Source organism: Cervus elaphus, chromosome 1 (genome assembly GCF_910594005.1).
Source record: "Cervus elaphus chromosome 1, mCerEla1.1, whole genome shotgun sequence".
Taxonomy (NCBI): Eukaryota; Metazoa; Chordata; class Mammalia; order Artiodactyla; family Cervidae; genus Cervus; species Cervus elaphus.
This window is the reverse complement of record NC_057815.1, coordinates 76,738,306-76,755,945: the sequence shown is the minus strand read 5'-3', so window position 1 is coordinate 76,755,945 and position 17,640 is coordinate 76,738,306. Positions and strand designations below refer to the sequence as shown.

The following is a 17,640-nucleotide window of genomic DNA, read 5'->3' as shown; positions in this document are numbered from 1 at the left end:
TTTTGGTTTTTTTGCTTTTCTTTTTCTTGGGGATGGTCATGATCCCTGTCTCCTGTACAGTGTCACGAACCTCCGTCCATAGTTCATCAGGCACTCTGTCTATCGGATCTAGTCCCTTAAATCTATTTCTCACTTCCACTGTATAATCATAAGGAACTGTAAAGTGTTTTTTTGATTGTTGTTTTTATAACAAGCCTCTTTTAAACACACCTGAGTTTGTGTTAAGGAGGTGTTTTTTTTATTTTACCCTTTTTTAAAGTTGAAGTGTAGCTGATTTATAGTGGTGTGTTAATTCCTGCTGTACCGCAGAGTGATTCAGTTATGCGTATCTCTTAAAAGCTTCTTTTCTATTGTGGCTTTATCATAATATATTGATAGATTTCTCTGTGCTGTACAGTAGGATCTTACTGTTATCCATTTCTATATATAAAAGTTTACATCTGCTAACCCCAAACTCCTACTCCACCTCTCTCCCAGCCCTTTACCGCTTGGCAATCAACAGTTTGTTCTCTTGTGTTTGTGATTTTTTTTTTTCATGGATAGGTTCATTTTTGTCATATTTTAGATTCCACATATAAGTGATATCATGTGGTATTTGTCTTTCTGACTTCACTAGTATGGTAATTTCTGGTTGCATCTATGTTGCTACAAATGGCATTACTTTGTTCGTTTTTGTGTCTGAATAGTATTTCATTGTGTAGATATATGACATCTACTTTATCTATTCATCTGTCAATGGACATTTGTTTCCATATCTTGGCTATTGTGCTTAGTACTTCTATGAACTTAGGGGTACATGTGTCTTTTTGAATTATGTTTTTGTCTGGATATGTGTCCAGAAATGGAATTGCTCGATCATATGGTAATTCTAGTTTTAGTTATCTGAGGACCCTTCTTACTGTTTTCCATAGTGGCTGCACGAACTTATATTCCCACCGACAGGGTAGAAGGGTTCCCTTTTCTCCACACCCTCTTTAGCATTTGTTATTTGTAGACTTTTTGATGATGGCCATTCTGACTGGTGTAAGGTGATACCTCATTATGGTTTTGATTTGCACTTCTCTCGTAATTAGTGATGTTGAACATCTTTTCATGTGCCAATTAGCCATAAAGAGGTGGTTTTTGGAAAGCCCCAAAGCATGGGAACTGGTTGCCAGGAGAAGCAACCCTGTGATTAAAAGGATAGGAACTTTCAGCCTCTCAACCCTTAGCTAGACCTCCTAGTAGGGGTGAAGATCTGGAGAATGACTTGGCCATTGATGATCAATCAATCATGTTTATTTAATAAAGCCTCCATAAAGATCCCTGAACTACAGGCATTTGGAGAGACTGATGAACAAGGATGCTTCTATGTGCTGAGAAGGCAACACATTCCAGACTATAGAGACAGAGGTTCCTTTGCTTGGGACCCTTTTAGGTCTCTCTCTCTCTATCTCTTCATCTGGCTGTTTATTCATTCACATCTTTCCTTTATAAACTGATAACCTAGTGAATAAACTTTTTCCTGAGTTCTGTGAGCTGCTCTAGCACACTGATCAAACCTGCAGAGGGGGAGTCATGGGAACCTCTGATTTACAGCCAGTTGTTCAGACATACAGGTGACAGCCTGGACTTGTGATTGGCATCTGAAGTGGTGGTGGGGATAGTCTTGTAGGACTGAGTCCTCAACCTATGATTTTGATTCTGTCTCTAGGTAGAGAATGTCAGAATTAAGATAAATTATAGGACACCCAGCTAGTGTTGCAGAAATGCTGGTGTATGGAAAACCTCTACACATTTGGTGACTAGAATGGTCAGAAGTGAAGTATTGTGTATAAAGGAAAACAATAGTGTTGTTTTTTACAGTAACCATTCTGCTCCCTGGATGTGTTCTCCAGTCCTTTGTTTTCCTCTTGGCTCTACTTCTGGATTCTTGGCTCAGTTCTTTGAAAGGCTTTTCATTTTCCATGAGAAATAGTCTCTTTTTGCAACTGAGTAGCTGTTTCAGTCATGTTTTCCACCTGTAGAACTTTGTGGCCCAGAGGATCCTTCACTTTGAGCTGACTCAGTCTTTTTTAGTCCAAGCTGGTAGTGCTCCTACTAACACCATGAAAAGACAGAAACAAAAAAACTCACCAAAACCCAAAACCCATAAACTAACTCAGAACAAAAAGCATAACACTTTCTGGATTTCCTATGAATTTTTTCTCCAAAGCCACACCCATAATTCTAAGATAGACCTCTGTCTACTTTGGACATATCAGGCTGCTCTGAGATAATGCCCTTGAGATTCTTATATAGTAATAGTGCCTTGCATTTTCTAAGACATTAAAGGGTCTTGGTTTGATATTTATTCTGAACTCTTTCTTACTATGAGAATTTTTGTTGATTGGAGACTGGAAGTGTGAAATGGTTTTAATTTTCCAACCTAGCACATATTGGTCCCTTTATATTTCCTGCAGATTTGAATGAATGAACGTAAATAATTCCTTCTTAAATTTATCTGTCTTTACATACCTTTAATATTCCACTAGAAAAAAAAGACCAGTTGACCCTTGCAACATTCTACCTGGAAATCTCCTTAGTCATATTCACATTTTAATTAGGTATATTTTTGTTTTTCTTATCTTCCAAGTTGCCTTAGTCCTCTGGCCAGTTACTAGATTTACAGACTCTAGTAACACTTCCTCATTGCTCTTCCAGTTTTGCCTCTGCTTACCATGCAGTCCCCAAGTCAATGCTACATATTTTGGGTTTTTGTGTAGTATCATTCCATTTCTGATATTTTTTTCTGTATCATTTACTTGTTGCTGAATAACAAACCACCCCAAACTAGGTGGCTAAAACAACAATAATTTATTGTTTCTCATAATTTTGTAGATTGGGATGTAAATATGTTGATTTTATTAGGCTATTTCATACAAGTATTATTTAATTGATGGGTTTGCTCAGGGCTGAGTTCAGATAGAAAAATTAGAACTCTTGGGTTTTTATGTTTTTTTCATTCCAGATTTCATAAAGCAGGGTTTTCTCTGGGGATTCTTCCAAGAGTTCAAAGGCAGAAACTACAAGACTTCTTGAAGCCTAAACTCTGGTACTCTAAACTCTGGTGTCAATTCTCACACATTCTGTTGATCAAAGAATTTTATATAGCTAGCCTAGATTCAAAAGAGAAAAGAAATACATTCCATTTCTGGATGGGAGAAGCAAGGAAGTCATTTTGCAAAGAGGTATGAGTGCTGAATGGGAGGATTTGTGGCTGTTAAACATGTATGTAAGAATATATACACAGTGTATAAAAAATTACCAGATAAGAGAGGTTTTTATGTTCATAAAACAGAAACAGGATGCTATGAAAAACACTACAGTTCTGTAACAGAAAAGAACTTTTGGACATTAAAAAGATAAATTCCAACAGGATGATTGGGAGATAAAAGGGAGGAGATCTCTCAGAAAGTGGAACAAAAGTACAATAAGATAGAAATAAGAAAATAGGAGAGAGAAGAAAATTAGATGATCAATATATGTGATTCAGCATCCTACTAAAAGGAGTTCCAGAGAGAACAGAGAATGAGGGGAGGATATTATGAAATAAATAGTATAGACTTCTTTTTCTATAACTGAGGCCAGACTGTCATATTAAGTATGAGGTAGGAATAGTGTAATTTTGAGACATTTTTACGTTAAAAGAACTTAGCTTCCATTCACCCACCCATAGGAAACTACTTGGGAGTTACTTTTTATCAAGACCAGGAAAAAAGCAAAAAAAAAGAAGGCATAGGAGACAGGAAACAGCAGTTCTATATAAGAAGATGTCAGTGGAAAACTGGAAAACAATGGCTGTGCATCCAGACTAGGCCAGGTTGGAGCAAGAGAATGGAAGGATGTGGGAGAATCATGACTGAAATAATTTGATGTTTTTGAAAACGTAAAAAAATTGTTGACTGACATTTTTTTGGAGCATTTGAAAAAAGTAAATAGCAGGTACAAAGCAAAATAAGAAATGGGAAAAAAAAGTCTTAACAGTTACTAAACTTGAGAACAACTCAAAAGGGCATAAAATGAATGATCCTTTTCTTGGTTTGGCAGTAAACAGCATTTGTGTGTGTGCTCAGTCGTGTCTGACTCTTTTTGTGACCCCATGGACTGTAGCCCACCAGGCTTTGCTGCCCATGGATTTTCCAGGCAAGAATACTGGAGTGGGTTTCCATTTCCTACTCTAGGTGATCTTCCTGACCCAGGGATTGAATTTACATAGTTACAATAATTTAAGCCAGTAGTTCTCAAAGGTTTAAAGATACTTTTAAAGATTATTAAAGATCTTAGAAAACTTTTGTTTATATGGGATATATCTTTTGCTGTTTTCTGTATGAGATGAGAATTTTTTTGATATTTATTCAAATAAAAATAAATCATAAACTGTAATGTGAAATGCCATTTTTATAAAAAAGAACATATTTTTCTAAACAAACTTAGTAATAAAAATGGCATTGTTTTCTATTTGTGAATCTCCTTCATATCTGGCTTAAAAGAACACAACTAGATTATTGCATTTGCTTTTACATTTTTCTGTTGCAGTATCATATTATGTAGCTTATGGAAAATTCCACTGTATACTAGTGAGAATATAAAAATAAAGGCATATAACACTGTAGTATTATAATGAAAATACTTTTAAAGTTGCAGACCCCCTTAAAGATCTTCTCACATTTTTATAACTATTGATGTAAACTGACCTTTGAGTCAACCTAAAATTGTGCTGTGAGTTTGTTGAGAAGATGGAAGAAGTGAGCTAAATTAATTAATATAACAGGATGTAAAAAAATACAGTAAAAATGGATACATTAAAAAGAAATAGAGTTAAAGCATTTAGAAATATTTAGGTATATATCAGAAGAAACAGCCAAAATAATTGAAAGTGGCTCTGGGAAGTGGGAATGGTGAAATGTAGACCAGCTGATCACTGTTTTCCAATGTTTGCTTTCTGGCTCTTTTTTCTTTCTTTTTTTTTTTTTTTTTACACAAATGCAAATATTACTTTGGGTAAAATTAAAAATTAACAAAACACAGGAAAGAGAGAAAATTAAATGAGACATAACCCTGCCCTTAAGGGGTCATCTAATGTAAGAGTGATCTTATATACCAATTGTTGTTGTTGTTCGGTCACTCAGTTGTGACCCACTCTTTGTGACCCCATGGACTGCAGCAGGCCAGGCTTCCCTGTCCTTCATTATCTCCTGGAGTTTGCTCAAACTCATGTCCATTGGATCGATGATGCCATCCAACCATCTCATCCCCTGTTGCCCGCTTCTCTTCCTGCCCTCAATCTTTCCAAGCATCAGGGTCTTTTCCAATAAGTCAGCTTTTCACATCAGGTGGCCAAAGTATTGGAGCTTCAGCATCCTTCCTTCCAGTTACTGTTAAACATAGGTAGATGTACATAGTTATAATAGATTCTCAGTTACATGGTAGCATGATAGATTGTAATTCCTTGGCAACAGATAACAAAATTTTACTAAAGCTGCCTTAAACAAGAAGGACGTTTGTTGTCTTACATTATACAAGCACAGAGGCGGAGTAGATCCCTGCTGTGGTAGAGCTGCTGCCTGAGCAGTGTTGTTCCTTCTTTTTCACCACTCTGCCGTTCTCACTGCCCTCAAGCTGACTCCGCTTGTGGTCGTTTAAATAGGGCTTCAGCAATTCCAGGTGTTAAGATGAGACAGAACAATATCCAGCATAAGAAAAGACTCATTTCTTCCTGTGACTCCTAGGAGCAAAAAGAACTTTCTTAGAAGCCTCCCTTCAGAATACACTTTCCTTCTGAACTCTTTGACCAGGATTGAGTTGCTTGCCTATTTATAAATCAATCAGTGGCCACAGTAATGGAATTATGTAACTGGTTTAATTTAATCTTCTATGGTGAAGAAAATGTTTGGGAATTAACAACTGTGACTCCAGATATAAGACATATTTTAAGGTAGTTACATATTATTATAATTGCTCAGCAAAAGGAAAGAGAGAGTGGACATCCTTGTCTTGTTTCTGATCTTGGAGGAAGATCTTTCAGTTTTTTGCCATTATGATGTTAGCTGTGGGCTTGTCATATATGGTCTTTATTATGTTGAGGTAATAAAGAAGGGCAAAGCCAAAGACAGTTCAAACTATCACACAATCGCACTCATCTCACACACTAGCAAAGTAACGTTCAAAATTCTCCAAGCTAGGCTTCAACAGTAGGTGAACTGAGAACTTCCAGATGTTCAAGCTGGATTTAGAAAAGACAGAGGAACCAGAGATCAAATTGCCACCATCCATTGGATCATAGAAAAAGCAAGAGGATTCCAGGAAAACATCTACTTCTGCTTCACTGACTATGCTAAAGCCTTTGACTGTGTGGATCAAAACAAACTGTGGAACATCCTTAAAGAGATGAGAATACCAGACAAGCTTCCCTGCCTCCTGCTAAACTAGTATGTGGGTCAAAAAGCAACAGCTAGAACTGGACATAGAACAACCGACTGGTTCCAAATTGGGAAAGGAGTACATCAAGGCTGTATATTGTCACACTGCTTATTTAACTTATATGCAGAGTACATCATGTGAAATGCTGGACTGGATGAAGCACAAGCTGGAATCAAGATTGCCAGGAGAAATATCAATAACCTCAGATATGCAGATGACACCACCCTTATGGCAGAAAATGAAGAGGAATTAAAGAGCCTCTTGATGAAGGTGAAAAAGGAGAGTGAAAAAGCTGGCTTAAAACTCAGCATTCAAAAAACTAAGATCATGGCATCCAGTCTCATCACTTCATGGGAAATAGATGGGGAAACAGTGGAAATAGTGTCAGACTTTATTTTTCTGGGCTCCAAAATCACTGCAGATGGTGACTGCAGCCATGAAATTAACAGATGCTTGCTCCTTGGAAGAAAAGCTATGACCAACCTAGACAGCATATTAAAAAGCAGAGACATTACTTTGCAGTCAAAGATCCGTCTAGTCAAAGCTATGGTTTTCCTAGTGGTCATGTATGGATGTGAGAGTTGGACTATAAAGAAAGCTGAGCACCGAAGAATTGATGCTTTTGAGCTGTGGTGTTGGAGAAGACTCTTGAGAGTCCCTTGGACTGCAAGGAGATCCAACCAGTCCATCCTAAAGGAAATCAACCCTGAATATTCTTTGGAAGGACTGATGCTGAAGCTGAAACCCCAATACTTTGGCCACCTAATGTGAAAAACCGACTCATTGGAAAGACCCTGATGCTGGGAAAGATTGAAGTCAGGAGGAGAAGGGGATGACAGAGGATGAGATGGTTGGATAGCATCACCGACTTGATTGACATGAGTTTGAGCAAGCTCCAGGAGTTCATGATGAACAGGGAAGCCTGGCATGCTGCAGCCTGTGGGGTCGTAGAGAGTCCTACATGACTAAGGGACTGAACAAAAACAAATGTACCTCATATGTTGAGGTACTTGTTTTGTTTTTTAATTGTTGTTATTTTAAGCCATTAGGTTTTGAGGGGGCTATTACAACCGATAAAGGATTTATATATTTAACTTTATACTTCCATACTCTTTTCCAAAGTGGTTTTACTAGTTTACACACTGACAGTGTCTGGGAGTTTCCATTGTTTCGCTTCTTCACTAATATTTGGTAATGTCCAATTTTAAAATTTTTGTTAGTCTGATGAGTAGGTTTGTGGAATCTTGGAGTTTTAATTTTCATTTTCCTAATTACCAATGAAACTGAGCACATTTTCCTGTGTATATTGGCTATTTGAATATCATCTTTTATGAAGTACCTGTTTAAATACTTTGCATACTTTTCTGTTAGTTTATCTGTCATTTTTTTTCTTACTACATTTAAAATATATTCTTGGTGTTAGTCTTTTTTTTGGTTATATGTGTTAAAAATAACTTTTTCCAGTTTGTGATTTATCTTTTTATTCTCTTTGATATTTTTTGGTGAACAGAAGTTTTTAATTTCAGTAGTAAAGAGATTAGTCTTTTGCTTCATTACTAGTGCTTTTGGTGTCTTGTTTAAAAAAAATCCTTCCTCAGTTCAGGAGCAACTAGTATATTCTGTAGTATCTCACAACAGGATTATACTTTTGCTTTAAAATTGGTTCTCTGATCTGCTTGGGATTATCTTTGCATATTATGTGAAGCAGGGGTCAAGTTTCACTTTTTTTCTGAAATAGATGTGTAGTCACCCCAGAACTATTTATTGAAAATAAGTAGTCCTTCCTTGTCTATATCATATATAAATATGTGTACACACACAAGAACATCCATTGGTCTGGATTCCCGGTTTTATTTCATAGGTCTTTCTGTATTTTCCTGCAACATTGTCACATTGTCTTAATTGCTCTAGTGCTATAATAAAACTTAATAATTGATGGAACAAGTCTTCCCATTTTTTAAAAGAGTATCTTGGCTATTCTTCATCATTTGCATTTCTGTTTCCATATGAATTTAAAAATTATGTTACTAAGTTTTGCAAGAACTATTAGGGTTTGTCTGAGATTGCATTGAATTGAGTTTTTCAATTTGGGGATAATTGGCTTCTTTTCACTTTTGAGGCTTCTGGTATATGAATATGGTATTTGTCTTCATTTATAGATATTATTTAATCACGCTTTATATTTTTCTGCCTAAAAATCTTAAACATGTTTTGTTAGATTTATTCTAGCTATTGCAAATGTTATTTTAAGTTTTATTCCCAAGATTTTTTTCTTAGTGTACAGGAATACAGTTGATTATTGTGTATTATTTTTATTTCCCTCTAGTTTGCTAATTCTCTTATTTGTTCTAGTATGTCATTTGTAGTTTTAAAAAGTTATTTTTATTCACAGTTACTTCATCAGTGAATTGCTTTTCAGTCTATATAGCTTTTATTTCTTTTTCTTGCTTTCTCATACTACCTTTAATAAAATGTGTGGTAATTGAAATTCTTGTCTTATTCATGATCTCAAAGAGAATGCTTTCAATATTTTACTATTAAGCATGATGTTGCTGAAACCTTTTTGTAGATTCTGCTGATTAAGGAAATTCTCATTTACTTATTGTTTTCTGAGAGCTTTAAAAATATGATAAACAATAGTTGCATATTTTCAGATGCTTTAAAAAAAAATCTGTGATTGTGTAGTTTTTTTCTTTTAACATCTTAGTATATAGAATTACATTAACTGATTTTCTATTGTTAAATTTTACGTTTCTGTGGTAAACTTACTTTATTATCATACATCATTTTTATCCATTGTTAGCTTCAGTATGTGCTATTATTTTGTTTAGAATGTGGGTCTACTTTCATGAGCTATACTGGCCTATAATATTTCACTTCCATATTTTGAGACCTTGTTTTGGTATTATCTGTATGGTTTAAGTCCTTTGAAATTTTTCTAACACTTTACTGTGCTATCTGTAGATATGGATTTTTAAAAATCCATTGTGGACTAACTATAATTTTTTCCTCTATAATAGAATTTGTTTCAATTAAATATACATATACTATGTACATTAAAGAGGATAACTGTAGCTTTAAGGATGCATATCAAAAGTATTAGAGGTGCTCTGTAAAGGTTTGGAAAAGGAATGGAATTAGAAAACAAGCACAAAGTATTCAAGTACAAAATTCTGCATGGACTAAAGAGGTGAGCCGTGAATTGAGTACAACTAATTTAACATGAGATTAAAACAAAGTGATCCTTTTCTCTTCAGTTGCTCAATCAGAATTAAATCAAATGCAGCATTTTTTGATTCATTGGTATTCTTGATCTGAAGCTTGGTGTTTTCTTCAGTTTTGGATAATTCTCAGTTATTAGGTCTTCAGAATATAGCCTATTTCTCTCTTCCTTTGGGAATGCTTTTATAGCCTCTCACTTTATACTTCATCTTTCTTAACTTTCTTCTGTACTTTCCATTTTTTAATTTCCTTCCTGCATCCTCCATATTGTACCTGATTTATTTTCTAGTACACTGATTCTCTTTTCAACTATGTCTAGTCTTCTGCCAAACATATGGATTGAGTTATCAACTGTTGATTATATATTTTTCATGACTAGAGATTATACTGGGATCTTTAAAAAAAATCTGGTATTCTTTGCAGATATAATAGTTTCAACCTTGAGTTTATTTCTTTAAACATACTAAGCATATTTGTTTTTAAAGTCTGTTTGTGATAATGCCAGAAATCTACGGTATGTGTGTGCCTGTTCTTGTTACCCGTTTTTTTTTAAAACTTGTTCTCATAATGCAATGCTTCTTTCCATGCCTAATTATCTTTTTGTGCTACTCACTTTCCCTGAAAAATTATCCAGAAGATTCCTTGAATACCTACAATAAAGAGAGAGACTTTTTATTTGCTTAATCGGCACTTCCAGTATGGAAACATTTAAAATCATATTCACAGATTGATATATTTTTCACTATCCTATAAAGTAACTTTCGTTAACAAATTCATCTGAAGTTAAGTTTTTAAAAACTTCTTGGGATGATACTTCTGTTTAATCTTCTCTTTGTTCCTCTCCCCCTCCCTTTTATCCTTTATGCTTTATTTGCTTGGCACCAAAGTAACTCTCTTATTGAGGATGGTTATTTTTGCTTTAATTTTATCTGAGAGTTAACTCTCCTGAATTCTACTTAATACAGTTGGTTTTTTTATTAGACTCCCTGCTTTGGCAGTCCTTAGGTTTGAATTCTGTATCTCTTAAGCCAGAGGCCACCAAAGCTGTTACCAAATTTGATACCCATGTAACATTCATCAACACATTCAATAAGACAGTTTCATTCACTGAACATAATAAAACACTTAAAAACAGCAGTTTTCATTCATGTGTCATGTAAGGCTGTCAGATGAAAAGTATTCCTTATAATGGGCCATTGTCCAAGAAATCCATTTCACTCTGAAAGTAGATTCCAACCCTTTGCTCACCTTTTCAGTCTCTCTCAAACAAGTTTCACAACAGAAAAATATTTGTGAGCAGAGAAGTCAAATTCAGGAAGAAACTTAGATTCCTTTTTTGTATTCTCCTGCCAGTAACTTCATAATCACAGAGTTGGGTTTGGTAAACTTTAAAATTCTATTGACCTGGGACTTCCCTGGAGATCCAGTGTTTAAGACTCTGTGCTTCAGCTGCAGGGGGTGCGGGTTTGATTCCTGGTCGGGGAACTTAAGATCCCGCATGCTGGGCCGTACAGCCAAGAGAAAAAAAAATCTATTGACCTAATCAGTGAGCATCATTAAGCTATAACAACATAAAATTCATAGTCAAAATACCTTGATTTATAGAGACTAATAGGAACTTGAGACAATAAAAGTGTTGATATTTTATTAAAATAAAGGCAATTTAAAAACATGAACAGCATCATACATCATTTAGTAATGCAGAACTCTATTTTAGTCATCTCTGAAAACTTGAAAGGGCTACGATATCTTGATTTCATTAAAATGGAAGAACATTAGGTTCCCAAGCACTGCAAAGACAGTACAATATAGTGTTTGGGGCAGGGACTCCGGAGTCAGTGTGTCCGTTGTCAAGTTCTACTTTCATCACTTACTAGCTGCGAAATCTCTGGAAGTTTACTAACCTCTCTGTTCCTCAGTTTCTTCACCTGCAAAAATGGGGATGATGATTTTACCTATCCAAGAAAGATTTGTTTTGAGGATTGAGTTATAATTATATTTGAGCTGTGACCCCCACCTGGCAGGTAGTATGTGTCCTTTAAGTGTTAACTGTTATTTCTGAACAACCATTTGTCTAAAAGCCTTCACCTGAACACATGAATCAGCAATAGAATGGAAAACTGAAAGGGAATGGAATACTTCATTTCTGTTAAGAGGGAATAGTGGGAAACTTGAAGATAAAATATGTTCCCATTGCTCTCTTCTTACTGATATCTCTTGATACATTACCACAAGTTGTGGAACCACTCCTCAGCTCCAGAGCACATATCCACTTACCTTGATGTCTGCTCCATTTGGACATCCAAAATCCATATCCAAAACCGAGCTCCTGAACTTCCCAGCCCTGCCTCCCCAAATGCTCCAGCCTGCAGTCTTCCCTCCACTGTTCAATCCACCCAGGTGGTGCTCAGGCCAAAAACTTCAAAATTATCCTTGACTCTTCTCTTTGTCTCACCTCACATGCAATCCATCAGTCAATCCCACTGGCTAGGTCTTTGATACTTTTAAGATTTTAAAAATATTTTATTTGGAATTGTTAATTGTTTTTAGTTGGACTGTTAGTCCAAATAACATAGCCCATTATTTTTAAGAATGGAAGTTTCCCTTTTAGAAAGTTCCTTACATACACAGTTGTGATGGTTAATTTTTTTGTCAAGTCGGCTATGTCACAGTACCCAGATACTTGGTCAGACGTCTGTATCTATGAAGATAATTTTTAGATGAGATCAACATTTAAATCAGTAGACTTCGAGTAAAGCAAATTACCCTTTAAAATGTGAATGGGCCTCATCTAATCAGTTGAAGGTTGTAAGAAAAAAAGATTGAGGTTCCCTAAGGAAGAAGGAATTCTGCTTCCAGATTGCCTTTGAACTTGAGTTGTAATATTACCTCTTTCCTGGGTCTCCAGCCTTTTGGCCTGTCCTAAAAATTTTCGATTTGTCAGTCCCCACAATCACATAAACCAATTCCTTGAAATAAACCTTTCTATACATATACTCTATTAGTTCTCTTTTCTCTGAAGAACACTTACTAGTATAATACCTATCAGGATGGCTAAAATAAAAAGTAGTAATAATACCAAATATTGGTGGGGCTTTGGAGAAACTGAACACTTGTACATTGCCAAGTGGGGTGTAAAATGGCATAACCACTCTGGGAAATAGTTTGACAGTTTCTTTTAAAACTGAAAATTGACTCAATATTCAGCCCAACAGTTACACTCTTGGACACTTATCCCTAAGAAATGAAGACATTTGTTCATGTAGAAACTTGTACATGAATGTTCATAGCAGCTTTATCCATAAGAGCCAAAAACTGAGAACAACTCAGATGTCTTTCAGTGAGTGCATGGTTAAACCATAGTATGTCTATACCGTGGAATAGTGCTCAGCAATAGAAAGGAATGAACTATTGATATGCACAACAATGTGGATGAATCTCAGTGTAATTATTATGAGTGAAAAAAGTCCAGTCTCAATGGGTTGCATGATATATGATTCAATTTATATAATATTCTGGAAATAATAAAATTAGAGAGAGAAAAGATCAGTGTAGTGGGTATGGAGACAAAGAAGCTGCACAAGGGAGCCTGTGTTGATGGTACAGTTCTATATCTTGATTGTAGTGGTAGTTGAATGAAGCTATATGTATAATAAACTTTCACAGAATTATAAACGCAGACACATACACAAACTAGTATATGTATAATCAGTAAAATCATCATAAGCTCTCTGAGTTGTACCAGTGTCAGATACACAGTTTTATTATTGTCCTGTTACTATACAAAATGTTAACATTAGGAGAGGCTGAGCGAATGGTGCATAGGACTCATTGTACATTTCTTTGCAGCCACTTGTGAATCAGTTATTAGAATGAAAAGTTTAAAAGAAAAGCTTCTTGTAGCCTGATTCATACCTTTTTCTGGGTTGAGAAAGACGTTTAAATGCCTTGGTTTTTAGCAAAAGGCAGTTATCACATTCCCCCTTTCCCAACTTTGTTGGGTTTAAAGATTGCATTTCTGTTAATTAGTATTCACACTGTCCTTAAAAAGGCTTTATATCAAAGCAAAGTTAAGAAGCACAGTATCTATCTCGGACTTGGTATGATCAGGTTAGTACTGAGCCAAGCCCTGTCTGTAACATTAGGAATTCAGTCTTTGGGTGTTTAGGAGCAGAAAATTTGTTCTCAAGGGTACTAAGGTAACAGAAAAAGCGTCAGCCACTGAGAAATAGAATAGGATCATTGTTGCTGAGTGTTTTGTGTATCAAGATCAGAATAACAGTGATGACAAAACTGTTATTCAGTGTTAAACCTGGAGGGTTACGGGATACAAGTTGTTTTATTTTTATGTAACTGTGCTTTACTTGAAAAGCCTAAATAAATTTTTTTCAGTTAAAACCTATTTATATTACAGGAAATAAATGTTAATATGGAGAACGATTTTAAGACTGAGTCAGCATCATCTGCCTTCTCTCTTCAAAGTTCTTCAGAGACATTGTTTTCTATTCAGCTATTAGATTTCAAAACAAGTTTACTGGAAGCATTAGAAGAATTACGTATGAGAAGGGTAAGTTTCTTTTTAAAATGTTAAGTCAGAGAAATTGGTTTTGTTCATTTTTTTTTTTTATCTTAAGGAGACAGAAAGACAACAAAATAGCTTCTTATTTAGAAAATCTATTTAGAAATCTAACCTCGCTAATGGAGTAAAAGAGAAAAGGTCAGATTTAGTCAACATCTGGAGGTGGAAAAGAAGTTATAAACTAAGGTAAAAAATAACAGATTTGGCAAGCTAGCTAGCATTGAGTGCCTTGGAATGCATAGATAGTATTACAGTTGGATACTGTGACTGATAAAAAAAAGAACTGCTGTTTCAGAAGAATACAGTTTTGATAGATGCTAATGAAATGATTAAATGACTAAACAAATAACATGATTAAGTGACAGAATAAATATATGTAGTATTTTGACTTCAAATAATAAAATATCCCTGTTTTTAAAAATAATAACCCTGAGATTTTTAGAAAGGGGATATCTAGTATTTAATTGTAAAAGATGTTTGGTTTTAGCAGGAGATTTGTATTGGACAAAAATCCTTAAAAGCATTTCATTTTTGAGACTCTGTAGGTCTGAATTTGCAGAACAAGTTGTCAGCTCTGTGTTAGATTTGAGTTGGTAAGATTCTGAAATGAAAAAAATAAATTCTTAATCGTTGTAATAATGATCTAGGGATGAAGTAGTTAGGACTTACATAGAGAGGTAGATTCTCTCTAAAATTTGGTGACTTCTTGGAAATAAAGTAAAAGTAGGAGTAAAAAAAAAATCTGAAACATTTTTCTTGTATGAACCCTGTTTTAAGATTTTAAAATATTGAAATTTTTTGTCATAATAAGAAAATTTAATTACCACAATGTTCATCCTATATATAAAGCTACTTTCAACCAATATAACAAAAGTCTATTAAACAAAGAAGAAATTCCACTTTAAAAAATAGATACCTTGGATAAGTATTGAAAAGAACTTTTTATAAAACTAGCTTAAAATAGTATCTTTTCTAGTACAGTCCCCTACTATTATTGTGTTGCTGTTGATTTCTTTTTTTATGTCTGATAATATTTGTCTTATATATTGAGGTGTTCCTACATTAGGTGCATATATATTTATAATTGTTATATCTTCTTTGATCTCTTGATCTGTGTAGTATCATTCTTTGTCTCTTCTGATGGTCTTACTCTTTATTTTAAAATCTATTTTGTCTCATATAAGTCTTGCTTCTCTGGCTTTCTTTAGGTTTCCATTTGCATGCAATACCTTTTTCCATCCCCTCACTTTGAGTTTATATGTGTGTCTTTAGATCTGAAGTGAGTCTTTTATAGACAGTATATATATGGGTTGTGTTTCTGTATCCATTTAGCCACTCTATGTCTTTTGGTTGGAACATTTAGCTCATTACATTTAAGGTAATTATCATTATATATGTTCTTACTGACATTTTGTTAATTGTTTTGGATTTAGTTTATAAGCCTTTCTTCCTCTTTATTCTGTTGTGATTTGATGACTATCTTTAGAGTTATGTTTGCATTTCTTTTTCTTGTGTATATCTATTACAGATTTTTGGTTTGTGGTTTACTATGAAGCTTTTGTATAGCAATGTGTATATATTCTTGATTGTTTTAATTTACTCATCTCTTAATTTCAAATGCATTTTTAAAACCCTACATTTATACTCTACTCCCCTAATTATTGCTGTTGTTGATAGCATATTTTGCATCTAATCATTTTGTGTATCCCTTAAATGCTTATTGTGGATATAAATAATTTTGCTATTTTTGTCTTTCAGCACCCTACTAACTTTGTATGTGGATGATTTCCTGCCTTTACTGTTTCTTTCCCTTTACCAATGAGCTTTTTCATTTCCTAATTTTCTTGTTTCCAGTTGTGGCCTCTTCTTTTTTCTCCTAGAGAAGTTCCTTTAACCATTGCTGTAAAGGAGAAGATATTTGCAAGTGATATGACCAATAAAGGGTTAATATCCAAAATGTATAAACAGCTCGTATAACTCAACATCGGAAAAGCAAACAACCTGTTTAAAAATAGGCAGGCGAACTGAGTAGATGTTTTTCTAAGGAGGATATGCAGATGGCCAACAGGCACATGAAAAGAAGCTCAACATTGCTAATCATTAGGGAAATGCAAATCAAAACCACACTGATTCATACCCATCAGAATGGCTGTCATCAAATAGAACACAAATAACAAATGCTGGCAAGGATGTGGAAAAAAGGGAACCCTCATGCACTGTTGGTGGGAATGTAAATTTGACGTAGCCACTATGGATAACAGTATGGAGATTTCTTGAAGAACTAAAAATAGGACTGCCATATGACCCAGCTGTCGCACTCCTGGGTATATATTTGAAAGAGCTCAAATGCTAATTCAAACAGATGCATGTACTCCGATGTTCAGAGAAGCATTATTTAGTTGCCAGGATATGGAAGCAATCTAAATGTCCATCAGCAGATGAATGGATAAAGAAGTTGTGGTGTATACACACACACACACATATATCCATCCATCCATTCATTCGTCCATACATGTACAATGGAATACTAAAAGTGAAAATGTTAGTTGTTTAGTCGTGTCTGACTCTTTGCGACCCCATCAAATGTAGCCCACCAGGCTCCTTTGTTCATGTAATTCTCCAGGCAAGAATACTGGAGTGGGTAGCCATTTCCTTCTCCAGGGTATCTTCACAACTAAGGGATTGAACCCAGGTCTCCTGCATTGGAATACTACTACAATACCACAATGGAATACTACTAATCCATAAAAAATGAAATTTTGCCATTTGCAGCAACATAGATGAACTTGGAAGGCATTATGCAAAATGAAATAAGTTAGAGAAAGTCAAATACCATATGACGCCACTTAAATGTGGAATTTAAAAGTTACAACAGACTAGTTTGTGTGTGTGTGTGTGTGAAGGTCACTTAGTTGTGTCTGACTCTTTGTGACCCCATGGACTGTATAGTCCATGGAATTCTCCAGGCCAGAATACTGGAGTGGGTAGCCTTTCCTTCTCCAGGGGATCTTCCCAACCCAGGGATTGAACCCAGGTCTCCCACATTGCAGGCAGATTCTTTACCAGCTGAGCCACAGGGGAAGCCCAAGAATACTGGAGTGGGTAGCCTATCCGTTCTCCAGGGGATCTTCCCGACCCAGGAATCGAACCAGGGTCTCCTGCATTGTAGGCAGATTCTTTATCAACTGAGCTATGAGGGAAGCCCAACAGACTAGTGAATAAAACAGAAAAGTTGACTCATAGATAAAAAGAACAAACTAGTGGTTACTAGTAGGGATAGGAAAGGGAGGAGGAGGGACATACAGGGGTAGGTGAAAAAAAGGGTTACTATGAGGTTATGTGAAAAAGACGCTTGCTCCTTGGAACGAAAGCCATGACAAACCTAGACAGTGTGTTAA

General features: G+C 35.2%; 1 protein-coding gene across 1 annotated transcript in view; it reads left to right on the top strand.

Annotated features, from left to right (window-relative positions):
• CCDC73 (coiled-coil domain containing 73) overlaps positions 1-17,640 on the top strand; it is a 154,785-nt gene that overhangs the window by 25,203 nt on the left and 111,942 nt on the right. The window contains exon 3 of the mRNA XM_043908843.1: positions 14,078-14,230. Coding sequence (XP_043764778.1) covers positions 14,093-14,230 — 138 coding nt within the window. The 5' untranslated portion in view covers positions 14,078-14,092. The remainder of the gene's footprint in view (positions 1-14,077; positions 14,231-17,640) is intronic.